Source organism: Idiotropiscis lumnitzeri, chromosome 4, assembly GCF_059441095.1.
Source record: "Idiotropiscis lumnitzeri isolate Australia: NSW breed Sydney's pygmy pipehorse chromosome 4, RoL_Ilum_1.0, whole genome shotgun sequence".
In the NCBI taxonomy this organism is placed as follows: Eukaryota; Metazoa; Chordata; class Actinopteri; order Syngnathiformes; family Syngnathidae; genus Idiotropiscis; species Idiotropiscis lumnitzeri.
Genome location: NC_142394.1, coordinates 7,431,116 through 7,454,683, shown reverse-complemented (window position 1 = coordinate 7,454,683; position 23,568 = coordinate 7,431,116). Strand labels below are relative to the sequence as shown.

Below are 23,568 nucleotides of genomic sequence, written 5' to 3'. Positions count from 1 at the left end.
GCCGTTTGGGCCAAGGTCAAATCTGCGACTGCCCTCTAGGTGAAAGTTTTCTATTGGGCTTGTTGTCTGTTTATACCAAATTCCATGCGTTTATCATCAAATTAGCAGAGTTGTCTGATGACAGTAATCACCTGACGCCAGCGGCTGTGAAACGGCTACAAATCTGCAATATGACGTTTCGCCTTCAATAGGTGCTTTACCTTAATACAGCCTTCAGTGCAGCAACGTACCTTATCTTAAGTGCACGGGAGAATAAGACCCATTGTTTTTAGCAACTGTCGGTTGTATTCACCTTTCGTACTGAAAGTACACACGTACTGTGCACTATACATTGAGACCTTTAAATGCAAATGAAGAAGAAAAAAAATAATCTGGGTCTTTATTTCAGCATTTTCCATACATCTCAAAAACAATAAATCCCAAAGCAATATTCATCTTACAAAGAATAAACACACAATTCACAAAATTTCATTTGTAACTGACAATAAATAAAAGATAGTGTTGTAACAAGAGAAAAAGGTTATCCTGTCTCATTTACATTTGGGAACATGCACAATTCTATGACTCTAAAAAAAGGGGGTAATAAGCCTTATTCTTATGTTTAATTCTAAAGATATTCCTTGAATACTGCATCGGATGGTGTGGATATAACATGAATGATTTGATGTTTATTGAAGAAAATGCTTTCATGACCTGAAATGTCCACTGATAGAAACATGCTCTCATTCAGTGATTCTCAACCATTGCTGCCATACATACGACAATAATAGCTTTGAGTTCAACTCAAGAGGCCCAGATATCACACTAAAAAAGTATATGTGTAAGTAAACATTAATCCCCAGCTACATCGCGGTCCCGGTATATTGTGGATATGACAAACATTTGTGAAACAGTCTCACAATTCTTTTTTTTTTTTTTAACTGGCATCAGGAGTTGGGGACACTTCTTTGGGGTGTTCCTATTTTGCTTTTTTGGTTTGGAGTCTTTTGTCCCATTCAATAAATGGCTGAAAGTGACCGGCAACTGTGGCTCTCCTTGCCCACATGCCAGGGCATTACAGTACTTACCACTTTCTCTGCAAACATTTACACTGTATTAGTATTATTCCCTTACTGTCCTGACTATAAACCGCTACTTTTTTTCCCGCTACTTTTACTGTGACACAGTTTATTTATGAATTTTTAATGGGCAGCTACAGGGCGTCAATATATCCACCCATAGTCTCGTTTCATCCGACCAATGAAATTACCAAACACGTCACAATGGACCAATGAAACTGTTCAAGTCTGTCCTCATACTGAATATTTGCCACCCATTAACAGTTGAAGTGCACTCGTGTCAGGGAGGACCAGGCTGCCTTAGAGAAAAGTGCGTGTGCGAAGCTATGTAGGAGAAATTGAGAGCAAAGAGAAGCATCTTGACTTGAGTTTAATGAGCATAGGGAACAAATGCCATAAATACAGCCATCTCTGCAGCGCAATGCCCTTCTCTCGATTGTTTGTTTGGCAACCGACTCGCACATCGTTGGCAACAGACGACAGGCGCTATCCCCGCAGGACAGTGTCTCCCAAACATGTAACAAATGGGTTTTCCAAAGGCTGCCCTGCTGTGTGATGAGGAAGACTATACAAGCGTTGGCGAATTGGCCTCGTGTGACAACAAGAGAGACTGAGTAAGCTTCTGGGACGCTACTATGTAACTCGATGTGTTAGGCTGTGTTTGGGGGGGGGAAAGCATCTGCCTGCGTCTTTAAGGTACATAAAAGTGTTTCAAAATGCATTTGTGTAACTTCTTTATTTGCAAATATCCCATGTTATGATATGACCTGCGTCTAATAAAGCGACGCAGCCAATATGTTTTTTTATGGCTAAATGTAGATGTTGCGGCTTTAATTAAGGTTGGCTTTGTAGTTCGGAAATTAGGTTGTGTTTAATAATAGTATTTGGATGTTTTTTAACTTGTAGGCTTGGAAGTGTGGCTCAATCAGCTTTATTGTTAAATTCAAGTTTGTAAACCCCTGTAATGACGAAAATATCTATGCAGATGGCAGTGTTACGTCACATAATTTGAGATCGGCACAGCTTTTGAGTAGGAGATACAGATTAGGCGGTGAATCTCAGGTTGTCACATCGTTTAATGAGGGAAAGAAATGTCAACATGTTGGAAGTCAGTTAAGTTCAGGCACCCCGCTATTGAACAGTAATTGTATGTATGGTATAAACAGAGCATATGTCATGGTAGGCAAAAGAGGATGTGAATCACGATTGTGAGAAAGGATGATGCAATTCATGGAAGAAATGGCAAGCAGCATGTAAAAAAGCCCCACTGATGTTTGACTTGAGCGATGCTGTGAGTCAGCATTGCTCACTGCATATTTCAGAATTGTATTAGCAACGTGACAAGTGACCGCCATGTTTGTGGAATTTAGATAAACAAAACAAAATGTGGAATGTGCAATTCAAATGCCTTAAAGTCCTCCATAACAAATTTGTGACTGCGATCAGAGACTCGAGGGAGGTGTGAAGTAAAGCTACATTCAAATCTTGCTAGCTGTTTGTAAAATCCAAATTGCCCCTTTAGGTACCGGTACATGACCTTTCCTACTGCCCACATTGCTCTTCTCACAAAAAATGTTCCCGTTGCTCTTTTAAATTGAGTTTTTAATGACACCGTTTAAAACGGCACAGTACTTTTGGCATGTCGACTTTGAGAACCCCTTGGAATGTTGGCCCGTATTAGCATACTGGAGTATATTTTCAAAAGAAACATCAGAGAGGAGGTTCCCCAAGTAATAAACAAAACAAAAGGGATATGTTGAGAAATTGTCAAGTTCTACAGTTTTACTCTTTATACTCAAGGCCTTTTTTTTATCTGATTTTGTATGGATGAAACGTTCCTCAAAAAGCAATTTTTGTCAGCACAAAAATACTACATTTCTTCATAACCCAGTGAAATGTCCATTCCTACCACAAACAAGCCCGGAAAACCAGACTCATAGTCACAGTCACATCAAGCGCATTTCTGAGGCGGGGCAAACCTGACGGAATGAACCAATCGGTGTAGAGCGGACATGACATCACAAAAAATTCCAGTGCCGTTAGCTGCCGGGTTTTAAATGAAGACGTGTTAATGGTCATTCAAAACTGAGTTTCATGCTGTATAAAACAAACTACCGTCCCTTTTGAACGTTACGAGAACAGACTTGCATCGCCAAATTGGGACCTTGCTCATGAAGACTACGTTACAGCAAATAAACGATTCTGATTGCACAGTTAGTTTTGAACCGCAGGCCTGATGCGGTCGAGTGCGGGCTGTCTAGATCCTGACCCATTCCTTTTGTGTAGAAAGAAAATGGGTTTGGCTGGCCTGGCTAATGAGATTCAACATTTTTGTGAATTCTTGCCACACTGATAATTTCATAGCTGTAAATAAATGACATTGCCAGCTATTAAACCGCCCTATCTCAGTCTTGTTTTTCCAGTTTCTTATTTTGAGTTGCCACAAAAGTGAATATATTAGCATCAAAGTCACTGTCTGTTTGATAAGTTTAGTTTTACAAAATCTCATTTCCTCCACTTTGCTGGTCGGAAACTTGTGTTTTTGGTTAAACCAACCCATGTACTACTGCTGATTTCTAAAGACTGTAAACAGCTAGAAGCTAATGTTTTTCCCTGTTGAAGAGACAAATTCTAGTCTTTCTTTGGGTAGGTTCATCACTTATATTGTCAGAGAACACAGTATTTTGTGGTCTGGGAAGATCAGCCAAAATGCTCTAAATTGTGAGGAGCTCTGCTTTAAAGGGGGTTGCCAGTGAACAAGTAAATGGATCCATTTTTGTGACACATTTCTGAAATCTTGGCATATCTGAGGCAAGAAAGCTTGAAAAAGTTGCAAGTTGGGGTGCTCTTAAAAAATAAAAAAATAAAAACTGAATCCCTTAAAAAAATCCTCGATGTAGCAGGGGAACACTGGACGGTCAGTTAATTTTGGAATGGGACAAGACAATGACATGAGCTCATGTCCACAGGGGTGATTGTCCACAGTCATGTCGAGGAGATGAGAAACCACCAGTTCCAAATATGTGTTCAAAATATCAATGACGGCCTTCACTGTAGCGAGGGGGGCGCAGAAAAAAAATGCTTTCTTTAAGACTGCTTGACCTTGTTCTTTTCCTGGTCGTTGACGTGCTGCTGATGTTGCAACTGCTGCTCCTCCCTGCTCTCCTCCCTCTCTGGCCGCTCATCGCTCTGCCGGGCGATGAGCAGCCGGCAGGTGAGCAGGATTCCGAAGACCAACGCGTGGGCGTAGCGCTTGAGGGGGTCGCCCACAAGCTGGTGGAAGAACAACACGGCCAGCATGACCAGCAGCAGCATGAAGTTAGCCACATCTTTGGGCCGGCCCGGTACCAGGGTCAGGACCACGCCGCAGGCCACCTCTAAGGAGCCGATGATCTTGCGGAGCAGCACGGAGGTCACGCCGATCTTTTTCAGGCCTGGCAAAGCTTTGGCGTAGCTCTTGTATGCCCGTTTCTAGAAGAAAGCAGATGGGACGAATAAAATAAACTTGGTTTTTTTTGTTTTGTTTTTTTGCATGGCTTATAAACAAATCCAGTGGTACATCGGCTACATAATTCTTGCCAGCATCATTGAATTTCAGGCGACCCGACACAGTGATACAGTGGCCCTGGGCCGCAGATAATGTTGAACCTGGCTAAGTGACAAGATTCCCAAAAACAATCTGTAAAAAATGTTGAGTCTGGTTCGAGTGGCCACTTCAATGTGGGCCCAACCCAGCAATAATTTTGACAATTGGATAAGGGGTTCTGAAGAAAAAATGCCTTTGGCTGACTGATTTTATTTTTTTAGATATTGCATTTACAAAACCTTCGAATTAGAGTAAATCAGTATAACGTGGATACTTTCAGCTAAAAAAAATACCCACCAATGAAATCATACAGGGCAAAATTCCAAAGGGTTTTCCTTGTTGACAAGTCTAAATTACCGTGACACTTCAAACTGCGTCACTTGCCCAAAAAAACTTGACTTAAATAGCACAAATGAATTTTGTCATCAATTGGTTTTTCATGAGTATATTTATGTTATGGAGAATTTTAGAGGTGACTGAAATACTCAGTCCATGCTTTTTAAATATGTGTGCGACTTCCGTTATAACAAAACCGGCGTTTTCTTTACTTGGAAACTCTTTTGCAAGTCCACTTTCAATGACAGTTACAGACTTTACGTCTCGTCACATAGCTTTCCAAACTCTGCGAACTGGCTCCAATATTTTGAACGTAAGGACTTACACTCCATAAACGCTCACTACAGCTTACTGACAAAATGCTGAGTGTTTATAAAATCCATAATATCGATCATTCTAATTGTTTCAGAGGTTGACTAATACTTAATTGTGATGGTGATGTCACCAGATTTGGGGTCACCAACTTTTTTCAACTGAAAACTAATTTTGGGTAGGGATTAATGTGAAGGGCTACCAGATGATACACACTTTTCTGAAATCTGGCATTTTCTGAAATGATTTAGAAGACCGAGATTTTTTCTATGAACATCAAGGCCCAAAAGGAGTCATTTGGCCCAGAAGGAAAACATGTGGCCGCGATCCCCAGGAGGAAGGTCTGAAAAAGCATGTAAAGGAGGCAATCATTGCCAGCCCCGGGGAATTTTTTCGCAAGATTTCTTGACCAGAGTTAGCCTGTGGGAGAGGCAGGTAAAGCCACTTGAACGGTTCACGCCTCAATCTTCCTGGCCAATCCACCTCGCCCTCCTGATTTTCTTTCCTTTTTTTTTCTTTTGTTTTTTTGTTTGTTTTTTGTATTCTGAACTGTACGATATTTCGTTGCCAAATTTACTGTTGTGGTTTTGTGAAATGACAATAAAAGCAAGACTAGAAAAGTCTAAGTCTGAAGAAAATTGCAAGACCAGAATTGCAAAGTAACGGCTTTATTTACAAGTACGATATGAACTGTACTGTGAACCTATTTTCCCAGGACATACAGAACACAATAAAAAAGAAATTTGCGCCATTCTGCACCAGGGTGGGTTTTACATGTAGAGATAATGACCGTGGCCCCTGCAGTGAAGGTGTAAAAAGACAACAACTGTGCCTCTGTGTGCTCCTTTTGTGCTGAGGTGGAGAAATTCCTCACTGCATGTAGTCCACCACCTACCCATCCTGAATTAAAAACGTTTCGCGGGGGTTTTGTTTTTATTTTGTGTTTTATTTTTGTATTCTACCCAAAATTGCAGTTTTGCAAGAAACCAATACATATTAGAGTTTTCCTTTGGTGGTGAGAAAATTACACAAAAAACACAGACACATATTTTACCATGCATTATCTCATATCATTATCTCGACATACACTGGTGCAGAATGGCCCAAATTTCTTTTTTATTGTGCTCTGTATTGCCTGAGAAAACACCTTGTCCACAGTACAGTTCATATCGCTTTAGAGGCATTAAAAAAAAAAAATAAAAACTACACAATTACGCTGACGCTGTATTGTACGGTGCCTGTTGCCTGCATTTAGCAGCGGCTAGCAGGATTCAAGTTAATAGTCCCAAAGGACTCTACACTCTATGATGCTAACAGTGTTATTGATAACATTGCATTCATTATTAGGTTATTACTAATGCAAATCTCAGAATAATTAGGAAAGATCACTATCAATATGCAACACTTTATTTCTGAAAATATCCGTCACGGTTTACATTTTCAAATGATTACTTTTACAACATTACGACAAAATCGCAACGTCCCATCACTGGTGAACTATTTTTAGAACAAGCCTGTGTGCTACTCATGTGGCCTTGAGGGCTACTTGGTGGCCCGCAGGCATCACGTCGGCGACCCCTGCCCAAGATACTGATCACCTATTCGTGTCTCACTTTTAAAGCTGCATCTGATTGGTCAAAGCCCCCAAAACAGCATCAGCATGTGGAGAAGCGTCTTAGATAATAGGTGGATGGATGGATGGATGGATGGATGAGGGGATGGATGGATGAATGTTTGATTGGTTCTCCTATCCACCCCCCCCCCAAAAAAAACCCTGAAAGTGCCTCAATGTCTTTGCCTCTCCTTGCACACAAGCAAGGGTATTACAGAAGGCTACCTCTCTCCCATCACTCCACCAGCGTCATACGTGAAGCTCGCTTGTAACTCAAATTTTAACTTGGAATAAGAAACAAACAATAGAAACCTATCTTTCTTAAGTCGAAAAAAACAATGTAACCAATGTACCTGATTTGGGGCGATAAATAAGGTCACATAATAGCATTTTGTTTGTATGTTATATACATTGGGGAGCCAAATTTATCTTCCCATTGTCATGTCATATAAACCTGATCATAACCGGCCACAAGTCAATTTATGAACACAAAATCTGCTCAAAGTTGAACAATTCAAACCTGAGAATGTGAATCCCATGGTGGAGCAATTCAACTACTTTGTCCAAATATAGATAATACCGGATGTTGCAGTTAATTTCAATTGGTTAATATTAGTGACACATGTACGGCCTCGTTTGTACGCTGATGTGTTGGTAGTTATACAACCCGGCGTTAATGTCATTTTCCTGCGAGGATGTTTAAAGGAGAGGGTCTATTTGCAGGATACAGGAAGATCATAGTGGCGTAAAAGCGAACATTAAGCGGTTATTTTGCGGTGAGTTGAATATTTAGGTCAGCATCCTGCACAGAACAATGGCCTCCCCCCCCACCTCTCCTTCACTCACCATCTCGCTGTACGCGTCTTTGCTGAGCCTCGGCGTCAGCTTAATGGTCCCCATGAAGACGAAGAACAAGCCGAGGGCGAAGGAGAGGGCCACGATGGTGATGGTCCTCGGTGAGGGCATTTTTGGATGCCGAGCAGTGCCCTTTGGGGTTTGCGATGAATGGAAGTCGGTGGACCGGATGCTGCTGCCTGGGTGCCTTGCCAAATAGTGACCCCGCACCGACAACCTAATCGTGTTCCGCGGGAGCGCGCACAGCCGCTTAAAGGGACAGTAGATGATTTACGTTTTCCCCGCGGGTGCTCGTTTTACCACGGGGTTAGCAAACGCTAATGAAAAGCATACTTATTGTAATACGTGTGTGGAAAAAACACTATCGGCCATTATATTCAAATGAAAAAAAGGAGTGGGATGAGAACTATCTGGGCGTGCCTTCTTGTGGTGCTTGATGACGTACTGTGCTCATCAGCGAGCTCTCCAGAACAAATCATGATCATTTGAATCAGATATGTTGGAGCAAGGAAACATAAAAAAAAAACAGGACACCGGCCCTCGAAAACCACCCCTGATCTATACCAATGCATCCATCCACCTAGCTTTCCATCAAGCCATGCATCATCCTTTCAGCCATCCAGCCAATCACTCCTTTCATCTATTCATTCTTCCATGCATTTAATTCCCCAAAACAGGGGCGCCGAAAAGGGGTGAATAAGGAGAAGGATTCTAGGGGCTCATGATCGACAAGGGCTGAAAAAGGGCCTCTACTAGAATTACAAACGACACAATATGACACTCAGTAATAAATGTACAATTAGCTATATATTTCATTTACAATGCTATGGTGGCGACAGTAAATGTATTTGTTTAGGAAACTTTCTTAAGGCCTCCCCCTCTCCATTTACAAATGGTTCAGTCCATCAGCTCCAGTCTGCACAGACTGATAGCTTTTTATTTCGTCAGACAGGCAGTGAGTGGAGCCAGAGAAGGCAAGATTCCCCTTAAGTCAGGTAGCCCAAAAAAAACGCAAAGCGAAGAAGCTTTGGCAGGAAATTATTATCTAAATTCATGTATTGTTTGCTTGTTGATTCTTCCATTATTCTATAGATGATAATCTTCAAATTACAATAAATCATAAAAGGCCACAATAGTATTTGTAGAGATTTTATTTGTTTCTCCCCATTTATTATTGCATTTCATTTTAATTGAAGAGGATATTTTGTATTTAAAGGTTTGAATTTTCTGCTAATTAATCTTAAGGGTTTTGTGGTCAAATATTTAAAGAAAGTGATGGTTTTGGGAAATAGGGTCTCACTCAGTCTTGCAGCAAATAATTCAATCTACATGAATTTCATTATATTTTAATGAGAGTCATATTGTTTTTTACAAATATAGTGAATAGTGTACAGTTTTATGTAAAATAGTATTAAAATTTCTTTTCAAGGGGCCCAAAATCCCTGGCAGCACCCCTGCCTCATGGCAATAATAATGATGATAATAATAATAATAATACGTCCATTGTACTTTGATGCCTTACAGCAAATTGTTTGAAAATGGGACACGGGAAAAAAAAACATTTGGCCATACTGACATATTGTTTGAATTTTTAGTTTTAATCAAACAATAAACCATCACTACTTTATAGTATGTCCCGTTTGTTAAAACTCATGGATCCAGTGGGAAATCGACAATTGTGCATTGTAATATGTTCTGTCCATTTTGGTGATTGGAGGATGAAGTGATGTCAAACAAGCAGGGCTTTTTTTCCTTATTGTCCCTGATCTTGACGCTCCTTAAGAGCCAATATGGCTTTTCGGTAAAGATCTATGAAAAGACAAGAGCTTTATTATAAAATCCAACATGTTTAATCAGTGTATGGTGTGTGTGTGGGGGGGGGATTCTCACCAAATGTGACAGAGAGGTCGACAGGTTGAGAATAAGATCCAGATGTTCCTTCAGTGTTGATTTTGTTCCTCCTTTTAACTTTCACACCCTTCTTCTTTTTCCTCTTTTCCCCCTTGGCTGCACAGACAAATTATTACATTGCAGTTCAATAATACTTTGTTTACTGCTGGGATTACGTTCCAAATCTGCTCAGGAGCGACTATATATCTATTCATGTTTTAGATATATAATAAAGCTTTACATGACACAATATGAAGGTGTAGTGCAAGTAATATTTTTGTCCACTTGGGGTCACTATGAAATATGACTGGACGCCCCAGGTGTCAGGCCAGATAATAGATTTTTTTGTATTTTTTTATTTTCCCGGGAATTTATTTTCACATTTCCCATTCTCTGTAGAGAACATATAATGAATGTCTATATCAGTGTTTTCTTAGATGCCACAAGATGCCGTAAAAGCCCTGTCGAATAGAAAAGTCGTACATTGGTGAGACGGGAGGATGTTGGAGTGATGCATCACCAATGAAAGACAAGCTTTGCAGGTGGGCTATGCACATACATATGTTGGGGAGGAGATAAATTTTCACTCGGTTGTTAGCAGAAGACGTTAAACGGACGACTTTGCACGCATTCAATATTTTTCAGGATAATGTCGTAAGATTAGTTTGAAATCATCATAAACTGTTCTGTGATCAAACCAAGGATGTCCAAACTTTTTCCACTGATGACCACACCCATCCATTATCTTAGCTGCCTTTCCTCACAAGGGTCACGGAGCAACATACAGTATGGTAAGCGGTTTAAATCCTGTATTTAAAGATATTAGTGTGATATCATTTTTTTTATTTAAACAGTTAATGAAACATTTAAAAATATATAATAACAAAAACTAATAAAAGATACTTTATTTAATGTTAATGAAATACAAACATTATCCTGGTCTTACCTCTGAGGGGCTTCTCATCATTGTGTGGTGACTCAGGCGCATCCGGTGTCTCTTCTTTCATCTTGTCCTTATGTTTGTGACTTCCCTTACTGGGGGAGATGAGCGTGCCGCTGGTTTTCTCTTGATGGCTGGCAATCTCGATCTCCTCTTTATTGGCCTCCTCTTCCTCCTTCGCTCCTTCGTTTTGTTTGTCTCTGCTGCCTTTGATCTGCCTTTTCTTTCTCCTGGTGGATTTCTTCAACTTCTTTTTTAGTGTATTCTCCTGTCAATTACACTTCATCTTGTCCATAATTCAAGTATGACTGGTCAATATTAAGTCGGCCTGGTCCGAAATCTATTTACCTTCTGCATTATATTCTGGAAAGGCTGCAACTTTCCTTCCACATTGGTCATCTTCTCCTTGTTCTTTGGCCGGTGAACCTGGCGAAGTCCTGGCTTGCTGGTTCTCATGCTGTGAAGACGGCCAACATTAAGTCACAATAAGGTTTCAGTTCAGTGCTGCATTATACATCAGTGAAAAGCGTTAATAACATTTCCTTTCCTTTTAAAGAAGAAAGATTATTTGAGAACCACAACATTTAAAGTATGATTGTGGCCAAAAAATAACCTCATCAATCAAGGGTCTCTTGCCATTATCTGAAAGATAACTGCATTGTGTTCAATCAAGCAATCATCGTAAAAAGTAATTTCATTGACTCACCGTTCGCTCTTGTTTCCTCTTCTGATCTTCTGTGCTTTGCCATTGCTCTCTCTGGGTTCCAGAGGCATCTTGCTGTCCTGGGCCACGCGGGTGCACAGCCCCGGGTAATCCAGACAGACGGCTCGCAGCAGCCAGCGAAGGCCCCGTAACGCCTTCCTGTCTGACCAGCGCCGCAGGTCCATTAAGGCTGAACAAGGCTCCTTTTGGGGAGAGGGGATCATCGTCGGTATGATGTTAGTTTGATGTAAGAAGGTTGTGGTCAGGGATCATGTTACCGTGGCACTCACTATATGGCACACAGAGCGGCTCTGGTTGACTAGCTTCTCCAGGGAAAGCATCTCGATCAGCTCACTTCCCAGCAGGGCATTCATTTTGTCTTGTTTGTTTGCCAAGCTGTAAAGACGAACACCGATGCACGGATTGAGTCTCAGAGTCCTATTATGGTAGCAATTTTGCAGTTTACGTGCCAATGTCACTTTCAGTGAGGAGAATTTCAGTTTCTGCATGTCAAGCACGGCGTACTCGGGTGTGCGCTCCATACCACCCTGATTTTGATGCAAATTTGGGATGTAGCATGGATTGGCCAGGAAAACAGTGTGTTCCATCCCACAATGGCGCACAAAGGTGCAAATGCCCGGTTACACACAAACACACAAAGTTGAGCAAAATACCAAAAGAAAGAAAACTCCACCCATGCGCACAGTTCGACTGCGCTTTGTGCTAGACTTAGTGGGGCCCTCAGAGTTCAATTGGCGTAAATCACACATACAAAAAAAATGTTTTTTTTGCATGCACTTTTTCATCAGAATGTTGGAAATGTGGTTAACATGTCTCCTCACAGTTCTAACGTTCCATGTTTGAATCTTAGCTCCAGCCATCCCAGGTGACGTGGACTTTATGCAACGTTCCAAAATTGTGCATGTTGAGGTTAACTATCCATCCTTCCATCCATTATCTGTTCTGCTTCTTCTTACAAGGGTCGGTCGGGGGTGATAGAGCCTAAACCAGCAGTCTTCCGGCAGTAGTCGGGGTACACCCGGAACTGGTTTCCAGGCATTCGCAGGGCACCCAAAGAAAAACAATCATCCACACTCACACTCATACCCAGGGCCAATTTAGAGTGTTCAATCTACCAATCATGCATGTCTTTGCGGGACTGTCCTAAGACTGACTGGTGACCAGTCCAAGGCGTAACCCATCTTTGGCGACGTCAACCCCAGAAAATGTAAGGATGGAATTGTTTTATGTTGAAACCGTATTTTTATGCTTTGTTCAATGTCGTTGAATGCCCAGAAAATGTGCCCCTGAATAAATGTTGTCATTATTGTTGTTTACCACCTGTAAGTTGACAGCCAGTTACAATAGTTCTGTTAAATTTCTCATTAATTTATAGACTTCCACCTTTTTTTGCCATTTTAACTTCATTCAGCATCTTGTAAAGCCATTGTGGACTGTTCAGGGTTTTGTCTGTGATGTTATTTGGACGACAGTATGGCCAGCAGCAAACAGCAAAGTTTTTAGTGAGCAGAATATTTTTGCTATTAAACTTTATCTCTTATCAATTGTGCTACAACTGTGAGGAGCTACCCTCCACAGCTTAAAACTATGGGTTCCTGAAATGAATAGTCATGCAAGTAGAGTGGAATGCCACTAGAGGGTAGTGTTGGCAAAGTTATGCTTGCTGTTGAAAAAATAAATAAATAAATACAGAAATAAAAGTATATAATTACACCAGGAGGGGTTTTCCTGCCACCCTGGGCTGCTTGAGCAGGTCAGCCAGGACCTCCTTGACCTCCTTGATCCTTGGCCGGTCGCTGGAATCCACCACAAATAAGACGCCGTGTGCCTCCCCATAATATTCCCTCCAGGCCACCTGTGACTCTGCTGAGCCCCCCACATCCAGCAGGGTGACCAGGTAGTTCTCCACCCTCAGCTCACTCCTTATGCAGCCTTGGGTGGGACCTCCTTCCACAGCATGGGGGACTAAAGGGGGATAAGAGGTGATAGAAGAGCCACAAATTAATTCAGCAGCTTGCTTAAAACACTTTAATAATAATAAATCTGATTACCACTTTGGACCTGTTCTATTCATTTTGAAAATAGCAAAAAATTGCAAGCAAAAAAAGATGACCCGGCAAGGGCCAGATTGAAACATGAATCACTCAAAAGAGTTCTCCACAGTATATCAGTCGAAGCGCAGAACAAGGACGCAAAGGGGGGGCACCGTGACAGAGCTCTTTGCATAATTGGGACACCCTAAATACTCACACCCTGAACGGGAACGCGCAGTTGAATGGCACAAGGGTACAAAAGTGGGTATTGGGATTGGGCCAGATGACATTGTGGCGTTGAGTGATAGTTGGTGTAAATATGTGGATAAATTGTTTTATGCAGCACCACTAGTTCATTTCTCAGGTTATGACCAGTCACGGCTCACCTGTTTTCTGAATATGAGCCATGCTATAGATTACCTGATCCCTGAGCAACTGGGATGTCATTTTCAGTCGACAGCAAGTGGCAAAATGGCCGTGCCCAGAGATGGATAAAAATGGGTGAATTGTGATAGAGAGCCAAGATGCCTCATTTTTCACTAACAGCTGGGGCTCTTTTTCCTAGGGCATTTCAAATTATTCTTTCTACTGGTATTAATTGTTTTGTATTGATAAACAATGCAAACAGTAGATATTGTATATTGAATAATATTTTAGATGTTATTGCATATCAACAGAAAAATGCATTTCTACAAACAATGCCATCCACATAACGGATGCCTCTTACACTACAATTGAGTAAATAGGATGGCCACAGACACTACAGGTGGAAATACTGTATTTATAAGAAAAAATAAAATTATTGATGAAGACATCATTTTGATTTAGTGCATAGAAGTGATTGTTGAATACCTCTTAACATGCCTCGGATGGAGGACGTCTTTCCTGCTTTGTCAAGACCCACCACAAGAATAGTCACTCGCCTATGAAACAAATCAAATAAATCAAATTAGCATTGAAATCAAATCACATGGCACTCAATATATCGAATGATTCATTAATTCATTCATTAACAACAGATGTGACTTGACATGAGAGTCAAAACAGGCATATCTTAAATCATCTTTTGCCATCATGAATGCAAATGGCATGTTTGCATTCCAGCCTTCTTACCAGCCTTCTTAAAAAAAACAAAAGAAAAACAGAAATTGTAATTGTTTTACAGGGGGGGGGGGGGGTAAATAACATCCATAATGCTGTACTTCAAGCCAACGGGCAGTAGTTAGAATCATTCAATAAAATTAAAAGGAATAAAACACTTGGTCACGCAGCATCAATTTTCTGCTATGCCTGTCTTAGCCACCTGAGGGCAGTGTAAGACAGACAAACGCATATATCGCTCCTCAAATCTTCTCAACTCAGTTTGGCACTGATCTTGGTCATTCTTTTCAGGCTATAAAGAATATTATAACGGTACTTAGTGTTCGGTCTGCTTCTTAATGGATAATCGTACTGCAAGATGCTCATTAGCGATAACATGAAGCTAAAGAACTGAAGTCTAAGCTAAATACTTTTTGAAATCCTCAAGGTGTAATTCTTCTTGTTTAATGTTTAGTTTGACAGTAAATTTGAAATGCGAGTGGCAAGAGGCAACTTTAAACCTTTTTTGGGGAAGAATTGTTCACTATTTGCCAAATTGCTTTTTATTTTGAAGTAAGCTGAGTTCACTGGCCCCAAGTGGGCTCACTTGTATCTCAAGGCACCACTGTAATTTACATTAACTGCAGCATCAATCAAGAGCAATCATTTTTATGGCATATAGATGACAAGCTTGAAATTAAGATCACCTTATTGGCTCCTGGATTTTGGAGAACCAGGTGCAGCAGTTGCTCATCAGGTTGAACATGTTGTCTTGAGGTGAGCAAGGCGTGCACAGAGGCCACCATTTTCTGTGCAAGTTGTACCTGGCGACAGATGGGAATATAATTACTACTATTGCTACTACATAACAATGAATGAAATGTCCTCAGATGATCAGCTGAAATATATGTTTTATTAGTGGGTGCCCTTCATTTTTGTGACCTTCACAGAGGTCACTCCAGAGAATCACTTCCTTCTCAATCGCAAAATGTTGCTGTCTTTTGCATAAATACATGCTCAGAGTTACCTATGAATTTGATAAGATTCAAACACCATTGGAAACCAAATTTTCCTTTTTAATTATGGAAATAAATCAAGTTTTAGACAGGATTCTAATTTATTGCGATGCAATTTAGTTAGTCTAACAAAAATTACTGAAGAAAATGCATTATCAATCGCAGATAAGCAAAACACTAAAACAAATATTTGTACAACACCTTTCACCTGTCAATCACCCAAATGGCTTCTTCAAACCAAAATGTGTGATTTCCCAATAAATTTGGAGCGTGGGTGTCATGACCCGTGTCGGTCATGGCAGGGTTTAGTTGTTGTTTTCGCGTCTCCCATGCCTTTGTTATTATTTTGGTTTCTGTCAGCTGAGTAGGGGTGTGTCCCCTCAGCACTCCGTCCCCACCAGCCACGCCCCTGTTCCCCGTTAGCCTCGCACACCTGACTCCCATCTGCTCCCATAATCACTGGGCTATTTAAACACCCCGTGCCGACAACTCAGCGTCGGAACATTGCTCCAATCCAGGACTATCACGGCCGCGCCCTGATCTTGTTCTCGTTCTCGCTCTTGCTCCCTATACACCCCCCCCCCCCCCCCCCCCATATGCGCTTGTCCCGATTGCTCGTCCTTGTTCACGTTCATGTTAGTTTGTCGCTGTCTTTGTTCCCCGTCAAGTTTAGTTCTGTTAGTCACGTTTTGTTTGCCCTTGTTACTTCGCACCCTGCCACGTTGTTTGTCCTTGTTTGATTCATTTAATAAATTCCCTTTAAGTTACCCTTTTCCCTGCTTCCTCACATTTTGGGTCCTCCCCCTCCTCGCCGACCGGGGATCCTTGACAGTGGGTTTTTGAGGGCCTTCCATGTGCATTTCATGTGGATCAGTCAAATTGGTGTTGTGGGGGGGTAATTTTGTCTCACATTCCAGGGGTGCTCGTGAGACTGTTTTGCAGGCTAGTGTTGGTACCCCAAAAACCCACACATTTTCACCAAGATACATTTCTGGCCATTTCCAGCCCCCCAAAATGCAAATCTCTGCAAGACAATACCAAGAGAGGTCGTAATAAACATGTAATCTTCCTGAAATTGCTCTCAACGACAAAGACCAACTGTTACTTCCTCCAAATGCTGCATACACACGAGACACTGCTCTATTTTAGGGCTCTCTGGTCATTGAGTGTGTACTACACAGCAGGTGTCTGAGGTCAACAGACGACAACAACCACAACAAAATACACAAACTGGCAGGTCTTTCACTCCAGTGCATCTGTCGTGTCTCTGTATAATCTGCTAAAGCCAGTTTAGAATGGCCTGCTTTTTCTGCGTTGTTAACAAGTTGACCCATATTTGTTTTGACGCTAGTTCACCATACAAGAGAATGAGAACAAGCTCTGTGTCATAGCAATAGAAATATTTGTAAATGAGCTGGTAGTAATGTTGCTCATGTGCAATTCGTATTCATTTAGGTTAGAGGTCCAATATTTATGTCAGGTTTGGCATTTCATGGTTTAATTTGTAATGAATAGCAACTTACTTACGTCATGCATACACTCATCTGACATAATATTACCTACAGTTGTATGATATAATAAATCCTATAGAGGAGACTTTTAACATCAAAATGTAGGTGAATTGGAATACCTTAAAATGTATAAAGTTCCTTTATTTCTGTAGTTCAACTCTAAACGAGAAACTTGTGTGTCATGAAGCTTCATTAAACAAATTTATTTCCAATAAAATCTAATTGAGATGGTGAATTCAGAATTTTTCTTTATTTTGTGTTTTTAATTGTAATATTTTGATTCTGTTTTAAGAGTTTAGTTAATGCACTAGTAGTTACCATATTTAGCTCCAGAAAAAAGGGGGCAGTGTTAAGAAACACTGTTCTGTATGATGCAGTGCTGAGCTACATCAATATAAACTATTATAAAATATCAATCACTAATACATTTGTATCATTCCAAATATGATCATTTTTGGACTTTTATATGCTGCTCTTGTATTGGAGTTTGTCAGTGTACGGGGTGTACAACGAAGTGACTGGTCAAGTGTACATGAAAAGTGATCACACTGCTTGACTTTTATCAAAAGACTCAATTAATCTTTTTCATATTTGATACGAATAACAATACTGCAGCCTCAAGGATCGTCCAATAGGATCATATACCAATACGATTATTTTTGTCTCTCTAAAAGTGGTCACTAATACGTGGCTGTACCGTAATTTTCAGTTATAGTGACATCTAAAAACATTACGTTCACTGTACAACAATTTCTCACGTAACAAAAACAAAACAAAACAGCTTTTCTGTGCTATGGAATGTTGCTCAACGTGAAGTTGTGGAAATAAGTTTGGACTTATGGATCGGATCAGACTGATTGTAATAAAAACAATTCGATACAGATCGAGTCATTTTGGCTTCGATCGGACTCAATACTCTTTCACAAGTTTCCCCCCCAATTTTTTTTATGTATACATTTTTAGGTTATACTTCTTAGCTGAATAACTCCTGGATGGACTGTCTGTCTGTAATAAAGCCACTGAGAGTTAAAGTGGGCAAACTCCATTCTTGTCATTTTGCATTTTGCAAAGTACAAATAGTATAAGCCATGTCCACATGGAGATGGAGGAAATATTTTCTTATGTAAAAATTTGCCTGGAAACAAGAAATATACATGTCCACATGTCCAGATGCTAAAACGCTGTAGTGTATATGCCAGGCCAGTAGTGGTATGACAATACTGTCACAGGAAGTCATAAATACAAAGAATACGAAAATGGCAGGGAATGGCAAGAAAGCCAGGAGAAATTTTTGTGTTTTCAAATATTCATTCACCCTGAGAGACCAGGTTTAAAAAAAAAAAGAAGATTGTATAAGCTTCCAAAATGTCGGTTCGGTGTGGAAGCAAAGTAGAAGAACACTTGCGGATACACTCAAACTTGTTTCCATGTGGACAGGGTCGAATGATTTTTCAACTGGTTGCCACTAAAGGCTTAGTGCAGTAATGGTCTAAGTCCAAATATCCATCAAATCTATGAATATTTCGTGAACGGAATAAATAACATTTACTTTTCTGTATTGATTCCTGCACTTAAATTAAAGACCAAAAAATGAAGTTAGCCCAATCAATTTAATTAAGTGACTGATTGGTCCAATGTATATGAAGGATTTATCTTTCTTAAAACATATTGAGTATAAAACTTGAAAAACATGTGCATTGCCTTAGCAATACACCTAAACATCCAATAGTGGCCTCCAAGCTAACATTAGCAGATGATTGTTGCATTTAGCTATTAAAATGTAAAAGGAAATAAATTAATAATACTTACAGAAGTCGGTCTACGTCCATGCAATTGTTTGCGTCCACCAATACACTAACATCTTGCACCTAGCTGCTACAACACTTAATCAGGCTCAAGGTAAGCCTCTCCTCACCCGGTGGGCCCCTGTGTTTTGGTCTCGCAGCCAATCACAAGGAAACCGCGTGAGCCATTTGCCCGGCCTATTGGATGACATGGTTTCTCCTCTTTAACGGGACTAAAGTAACTTAACGGGGATCTCCTTTATTTTAGTTTAGTCCACAAGGGGCTAAATGGGTCTGATGGTGACCTGTGATGTCTGAAATAGGCACCATGTTTTTTTTGGACACATTGAGGCTGAGTGGAAAATGACGTCATCTTGACAATGGGTGGCAGCTGCCACCTTTACCAAATGCCTTGCCACCTGACTTGCCACTCCTATTGTTGGCAGTGAATGTATCAATAATAATTTTCTCATAATTGTGTCTTACATTGTCTCCGTAGTGTGTATAAAAAGGGTTTACAATCAACATTTACATACCGTGCAATCTGATTAGTCGACTAATTGCGACTACTATTGGTGACTAGTCGACTAGCAAAATAATCGTTTGTGGCGGCCTTAGTTGAGAAATTTTATTTCATAACCCACACACAATGTGTTAGTGCTCAACATTAAGCTGTTATTCACGTGACACACATAAAACTTGCCAGGAAATACAGAAAATGAAACATAAAATTAATTTGTGTGTGGGTGGGGGTGTCCGCGTGCGTGCGTGTGCGTGTGTGTGTGTGTGTGTGCGTGTATCTGTGTGTATGCATGCACACAAATACGTTTGTGTGCATGTCGGGGGGTTATAACCAACCCACCTGAACCTCCCAAAACCTCTTTGCTACCCCATCAAATCATAATTTAACGCTTCAATTGATTCTTATGGCTTAAATTTAAAAAATACTTTTTGTTTGGTTTGACAATAACTGTCAAATAGCATTTAATAGCTTGACACCTCTTTTTTAAAGAATTGTTCACTATTTGTTATGAAGAGAATTGTGTTGAGTTCATTGCCACTACACGGCACTTGTATCTCAAGTTGCATTTGCAAGTCAAAGCAAAAAAAACCTGCCAAATCACGTTTTTTATTTTGAAAACCTGAAATTTGTTACGCTTTGCTATGCACTGCATAAACTACAAACAAAAGATTGGCTGCCATGCAATCGTAACAACAAATGAAACCTCACATGAACCCACACATGTTCAGAAGAATTTCTAATAAGGAGCATTTGTTAAGATGTTTTATTATATTTAGACTTTATTAAGTTGTTTAAAATGATCCCCACCCCTTGCTGACAAAAGAGATAACCAAGTCATTTAAATCTTCTTACTTTAAGTTGATTAGAACAAATTAATTTTATCTCATAAGGCACTGCAGTATATTTATGGATATCAGCATTACGTCACATCGAGGCGATCAACCAGTTACGTAACGCCATTGAGAACACAATGCCAATAGTTTACTGAGGTGTAGGAAACTACCACTAGATGGCCTCACAGTCATTGACTCTTTTCTTTTTTTTTCCACTACATGCAAGCGAAGCACAGTATTTTCCTTCACGAATATAGATTGTGCAGTGAAATTCACAGCAACATATACTTAATTCCATTCCATATCACACCATCCAAACATTTAGATGCTAGATAGCTAGCTAGCTAGATAGCTATTTTGCTTGCTAGCAGCTAGAAAGATAGATAGATAGATAGATAGATAGATAATGAATTTACAAAAAATAATAGAGTAATACTCATTTTTTGTGAGATACTGCACCGGCTTGTGTCAGTAATAACCAATGAAGTGCAAAGAAAGAGGAGCACTGAGGTGTCATTAAAAGAAATGTAAAATCGAATCTAAAAAGTACAAATATGATTAAAATGTTGCATATAGTTGTATGGTAATGTATGATAATATTACCTATAGTGTTGTCATATTTAAGGTGTATAAATATTGACAGTGTGGATATAGGGTTTGTTTGTTTATCTCATTAACTTATTAGACTGATGTCCAGACAGGTACCGCCCTTATATGCTTCTGCTTCCGCTGGACTCTAACCCACATGCGCACATGCACGCACGCACACGCACACACGCACACGCACACGCACACGCCCACACACACGCACACGCACACGCCCACACACACACAAACACACACGCGCACACACACTGGGCCAAAAACAGCTGAGGTAAAGCAAAGCCGCCACACCCCCATTTGCTCCACATAGCAAACATGCCTCAAACACCCCTGACAGTTGATTTTGCACTCTGCTGACCTCCTGATTCGAAGGGGGCTTTGCAACAATCTCAAACAAAGGCTGCACCGTCCAAGCCTGAAATCTGCTGCTCCCTAATGATATTTCCAATTTGGGCTTTCCCCAAGGTCCCACATGAGCACATCTGCAGTCTGGAGTCAGTGACCCACGGCAACGCATGCATTAGTAATGATGAGCCTTCATTTTTGCTGTCGGCTTCCCCCACCTCCTCCTCAGTAGCAGGCGCAACTCATTTACTGAGATTAAATCTGACAGGAAGTTCATGGTGAGCTCTGAGGTCAGTTTTTTCCCTCTCAAAAAATAATGAAAAATGTTGGAGATCAAAATGTAGCTGGTTTTTTTTGTACCCCACCTTTATGCCCATAGATTGCTGGGATTGGCTCCAACAAGCCTTTGACCCTTGTGAGGAATGAGGATGAGCGGCTTGGCTAATGGATCGATGGAAAAACATGCACTGTTGGAACCACGCCCCGCTCAACTGCCAGCTATCAATCAAATATGTTAACTACCAGCTGGAAAATGGTTGTGACTTCATATAGCATCTCTCTTCAACCAATACATACAGTGACTACTTGTTTGAAATGCGGGAAAAAATGTGCTTAAATCCTCCAGTGGCTGGATGTCCCACTGGGTCATTATGGGGCTTTTCCACATCACGACAATAAGGCACGCCACATGCACCAGTGCGACACCCCAGTCCACACACTGGCTGTAATGACACAATCTCCTGCCTTTTTTTCCATGACAGTGCAGACTCACGACTGACAACAAGCTACTCTAAAGAGGCCAAGTCATTTTTCTGTCTGGAGGGAAAATGCATTTTCTAGGTGTATAATAGGCATGGCTTGTTCCTAACTGCACATTTCGCCATGTGCCGAATGCCCAAGTGTGTCACTGGGCACTGTTTTAGCCAAGAAAAAGAAAATGGGAAAACTGAAATGGTGAAAAATAGTTTTAGGTTGTAGTTCTTCAAATGAGCACAACATACAGTAGCTCTCAGTCGCTGCATATGTTTTCAACAATCATCTTCAAACATGCATAATGTATTTACAAAGAATCGCTAAATTCACTTTACGGGATCTCTAAGAAGTAAGAAGCTTACAGTTGTATCATAAAAGTAAACAATCTAAATAGCATTTAAATGCTAAAAAATTCCTCGAAATATGTAAAGTGAGACTTATAAGAATGGAACACGATACTAAAATGATAATATCTTGAATCAGTTGAGGAATGTTGAAGGCAGAGGTTAATATTTGAAATGTCTGGATTGATTTAGATAATCGCATCCTATAAAATGTGGAGCTCAGCATTTTAAAGTTGTAATGATCAGAATCTGTAGAGACATGGCAGGATGAGTTATATTTGGAAAACATATTCATTCATTACAATGGGATTCATTTGTTTATCCATTTGTTTATTAATTAATTTATTTAATTAGCCTCAACAATATGCTGTCAGTGTAACTTGCACATTTTTAAGGCATGTTTTCCCTCTAAAAATGTTGCTTTGTTTTAAAATTGTCTGGACGTTACAGTGTTTGATTATGTGCATTTGGCTATAGTCAAATCCTCTCAGCAAACAACAGCTCATTTGCTTTCAGTGCTTAAGCCAAACTATCAGCCTGGTTCTCCCAACCTCAATTTTAATATGTGTTCAGAGAGAGAGCCAGTGTGACCTACACAAGCAACGAGACAAATGAGGACACGTCAGTGTAAAATGTCAATGGGTTGCAGAGTGAGTCACTCTTTGTTATTGTTTCCCTGCCGACTGTACAGTTCGGAGAGCAACAAGTCCTAGGACAAGCAGTGGGTGAACTCTAAAAATGGAAGTGCAAAGCAACCGAACTCTCAATGCTATATGTAGCCCACTGCTAAGCTGTAGTGTGTTCCTCTTTCTGCTTTTACTTGACAAGAACATGATATACTGCACGACATTTTTAGCTGAATGCAGAGAAATTCATCAAAGAGAGATTACATTATCATTAAACTATGTGCAAATGGAAGGGGCTTTCCACTCACTTATACAGGAGACAATATTTATAGAAATATTGAAATAAAACTATCATCATTTCATGGCACCAACTGAAGACAGAATCCAGCGGCTGGTTTGTCTCTGAAGAGGATGTTCCCAAAAAGGACATTTTTCTATTAAGGAAACATGTTAAGTGGCATTGAAGAACTGTTACTGTGCATACCGTTCTACATACATTTGATTTAAAGAAATTGTTCGATCGTATCCATTCGTATACATCAAATAGAATGCTTGTAGTGGTGTGCTCCTTTTCTATCCTACAGTTTTCCTACAGCTTTTTCAGCTCAAGTCCTCATACTGTTACAAATTTGGTCCCTGCCCGACACCCAAACCAACAAAACGGCACAATCTATTGCGACAACATTGTCAGATGCAGCATAGTACATACAGTAAGCGATATAACGATTTGCTAATTATGCGCGCTAATGCTGAAAAACACAAGAGACGTGAACTCACCACACCAAAGTGGAAATTTGGCAAGAA

At 40.4% G+C, this 23,568-nt stretch overlaps 2 protein-coding genes across 3 annotated transcripts; both read right to left on the bottom strand.

The window, feature by feature from the left end:
- Positions 1 to 353: 353 nt before the first annotated feature.
- Positions 354 to 8,067, bottom strand: tmem35a (transmembrane protein 35A). The gene is made up of 2 exons (XM_088294799.1): positions 7,751 to 8,067; positions 354 to 4,529 (listed from the first exon to the last, which is right to left on the bottom strand). Exons 1-2 carry the CDS (start codon positions 7,868 to 7,870, stop codon positions 4,146 to 4,148), a joined length of 504 nt encoding a protein of 167 aa, XP_088150925.1. The 5' UTR covers positions 7,871 to 8,067; the 3' UTR covers positions 354 to 4,145.
- Positions 8,068 to 9,089: 1,022 nt separating this feature from the next.
- Positions 9,090 to 18,917, bottom strand: arl13a (ARF like GTPase 13A). 2 transcript variants are annotated; one of them, XM_088293994.1, is made up of 10 exons: positions 18,763 to 18,917; positions 15,134 to 15,250; positions 14,199 to 14,269; positions 13,026 to 13,278; positions 11,571 to 11,688; positions 11,296 to 11,495; positions 10,938 to 11,046; positions 10,596 to 10,857; positions 9,650 to 9,766; positions 9,090 to 9,568 (listed from the first exon to the last, which is right to left on the bottom strand). In XM_088293994.1, the coding sequence occupies exons 1-10, from the start codon at positions 18,780 to 18,782 to the stop codon at positions 9,513 to 9,515; spliced, it is 1,323 nt and encodes a 440-aa protein (XP_088150120.1). In that variant the 5' UTR covers positions 18,783 to 18,917; the 3' UTR covers positions 9,090 to 9,512. The 2 variants fall into 2 exon arrangements, with proteins under 2 accessions (XP_088150120.1, XP_088150121.1); XM_088293995.1 differs by having other exon boundaries at positions 11,583 to 11,688.
- Positions 18,918 to 23,568: the final 4,651 nt, after the last annotated feature.

Coding starts and splice junctions, on each gene's coding strand:
- arl13a (XM_088293994.1), bottom strand. CDS start 18,782: ATGGACGTAGACCGACTTCT. Junction 11,689..13,025: donor GCAGGAAAACCCCTCCTGGT/GTAATTATATAC, acceptor TCGTCTTTACAG/CTTGGCAAACAAACAAGACA. Junction 11,496..11,570: donor GCCATATAGTGAGTGCCACG/GTAACATGATCC, acceptor TCTCCCCAAAAG/GAGCCTTGTTCAGCCTTAAT.
- tmem35a (XM_088294799.1), bottom strand. CDS start 7,870: ATGCCCTCACCGAGGACCATCACCATCGTGGCCCTCTCCTTCGCCCTC. Junction 4,530..7,750: donor AAGACGCGTACAGCGAGATG/GTGAGTGAAGGA, acceptor GCTTTCTTCTAG/AAACGGGCATACAAGAGCTA.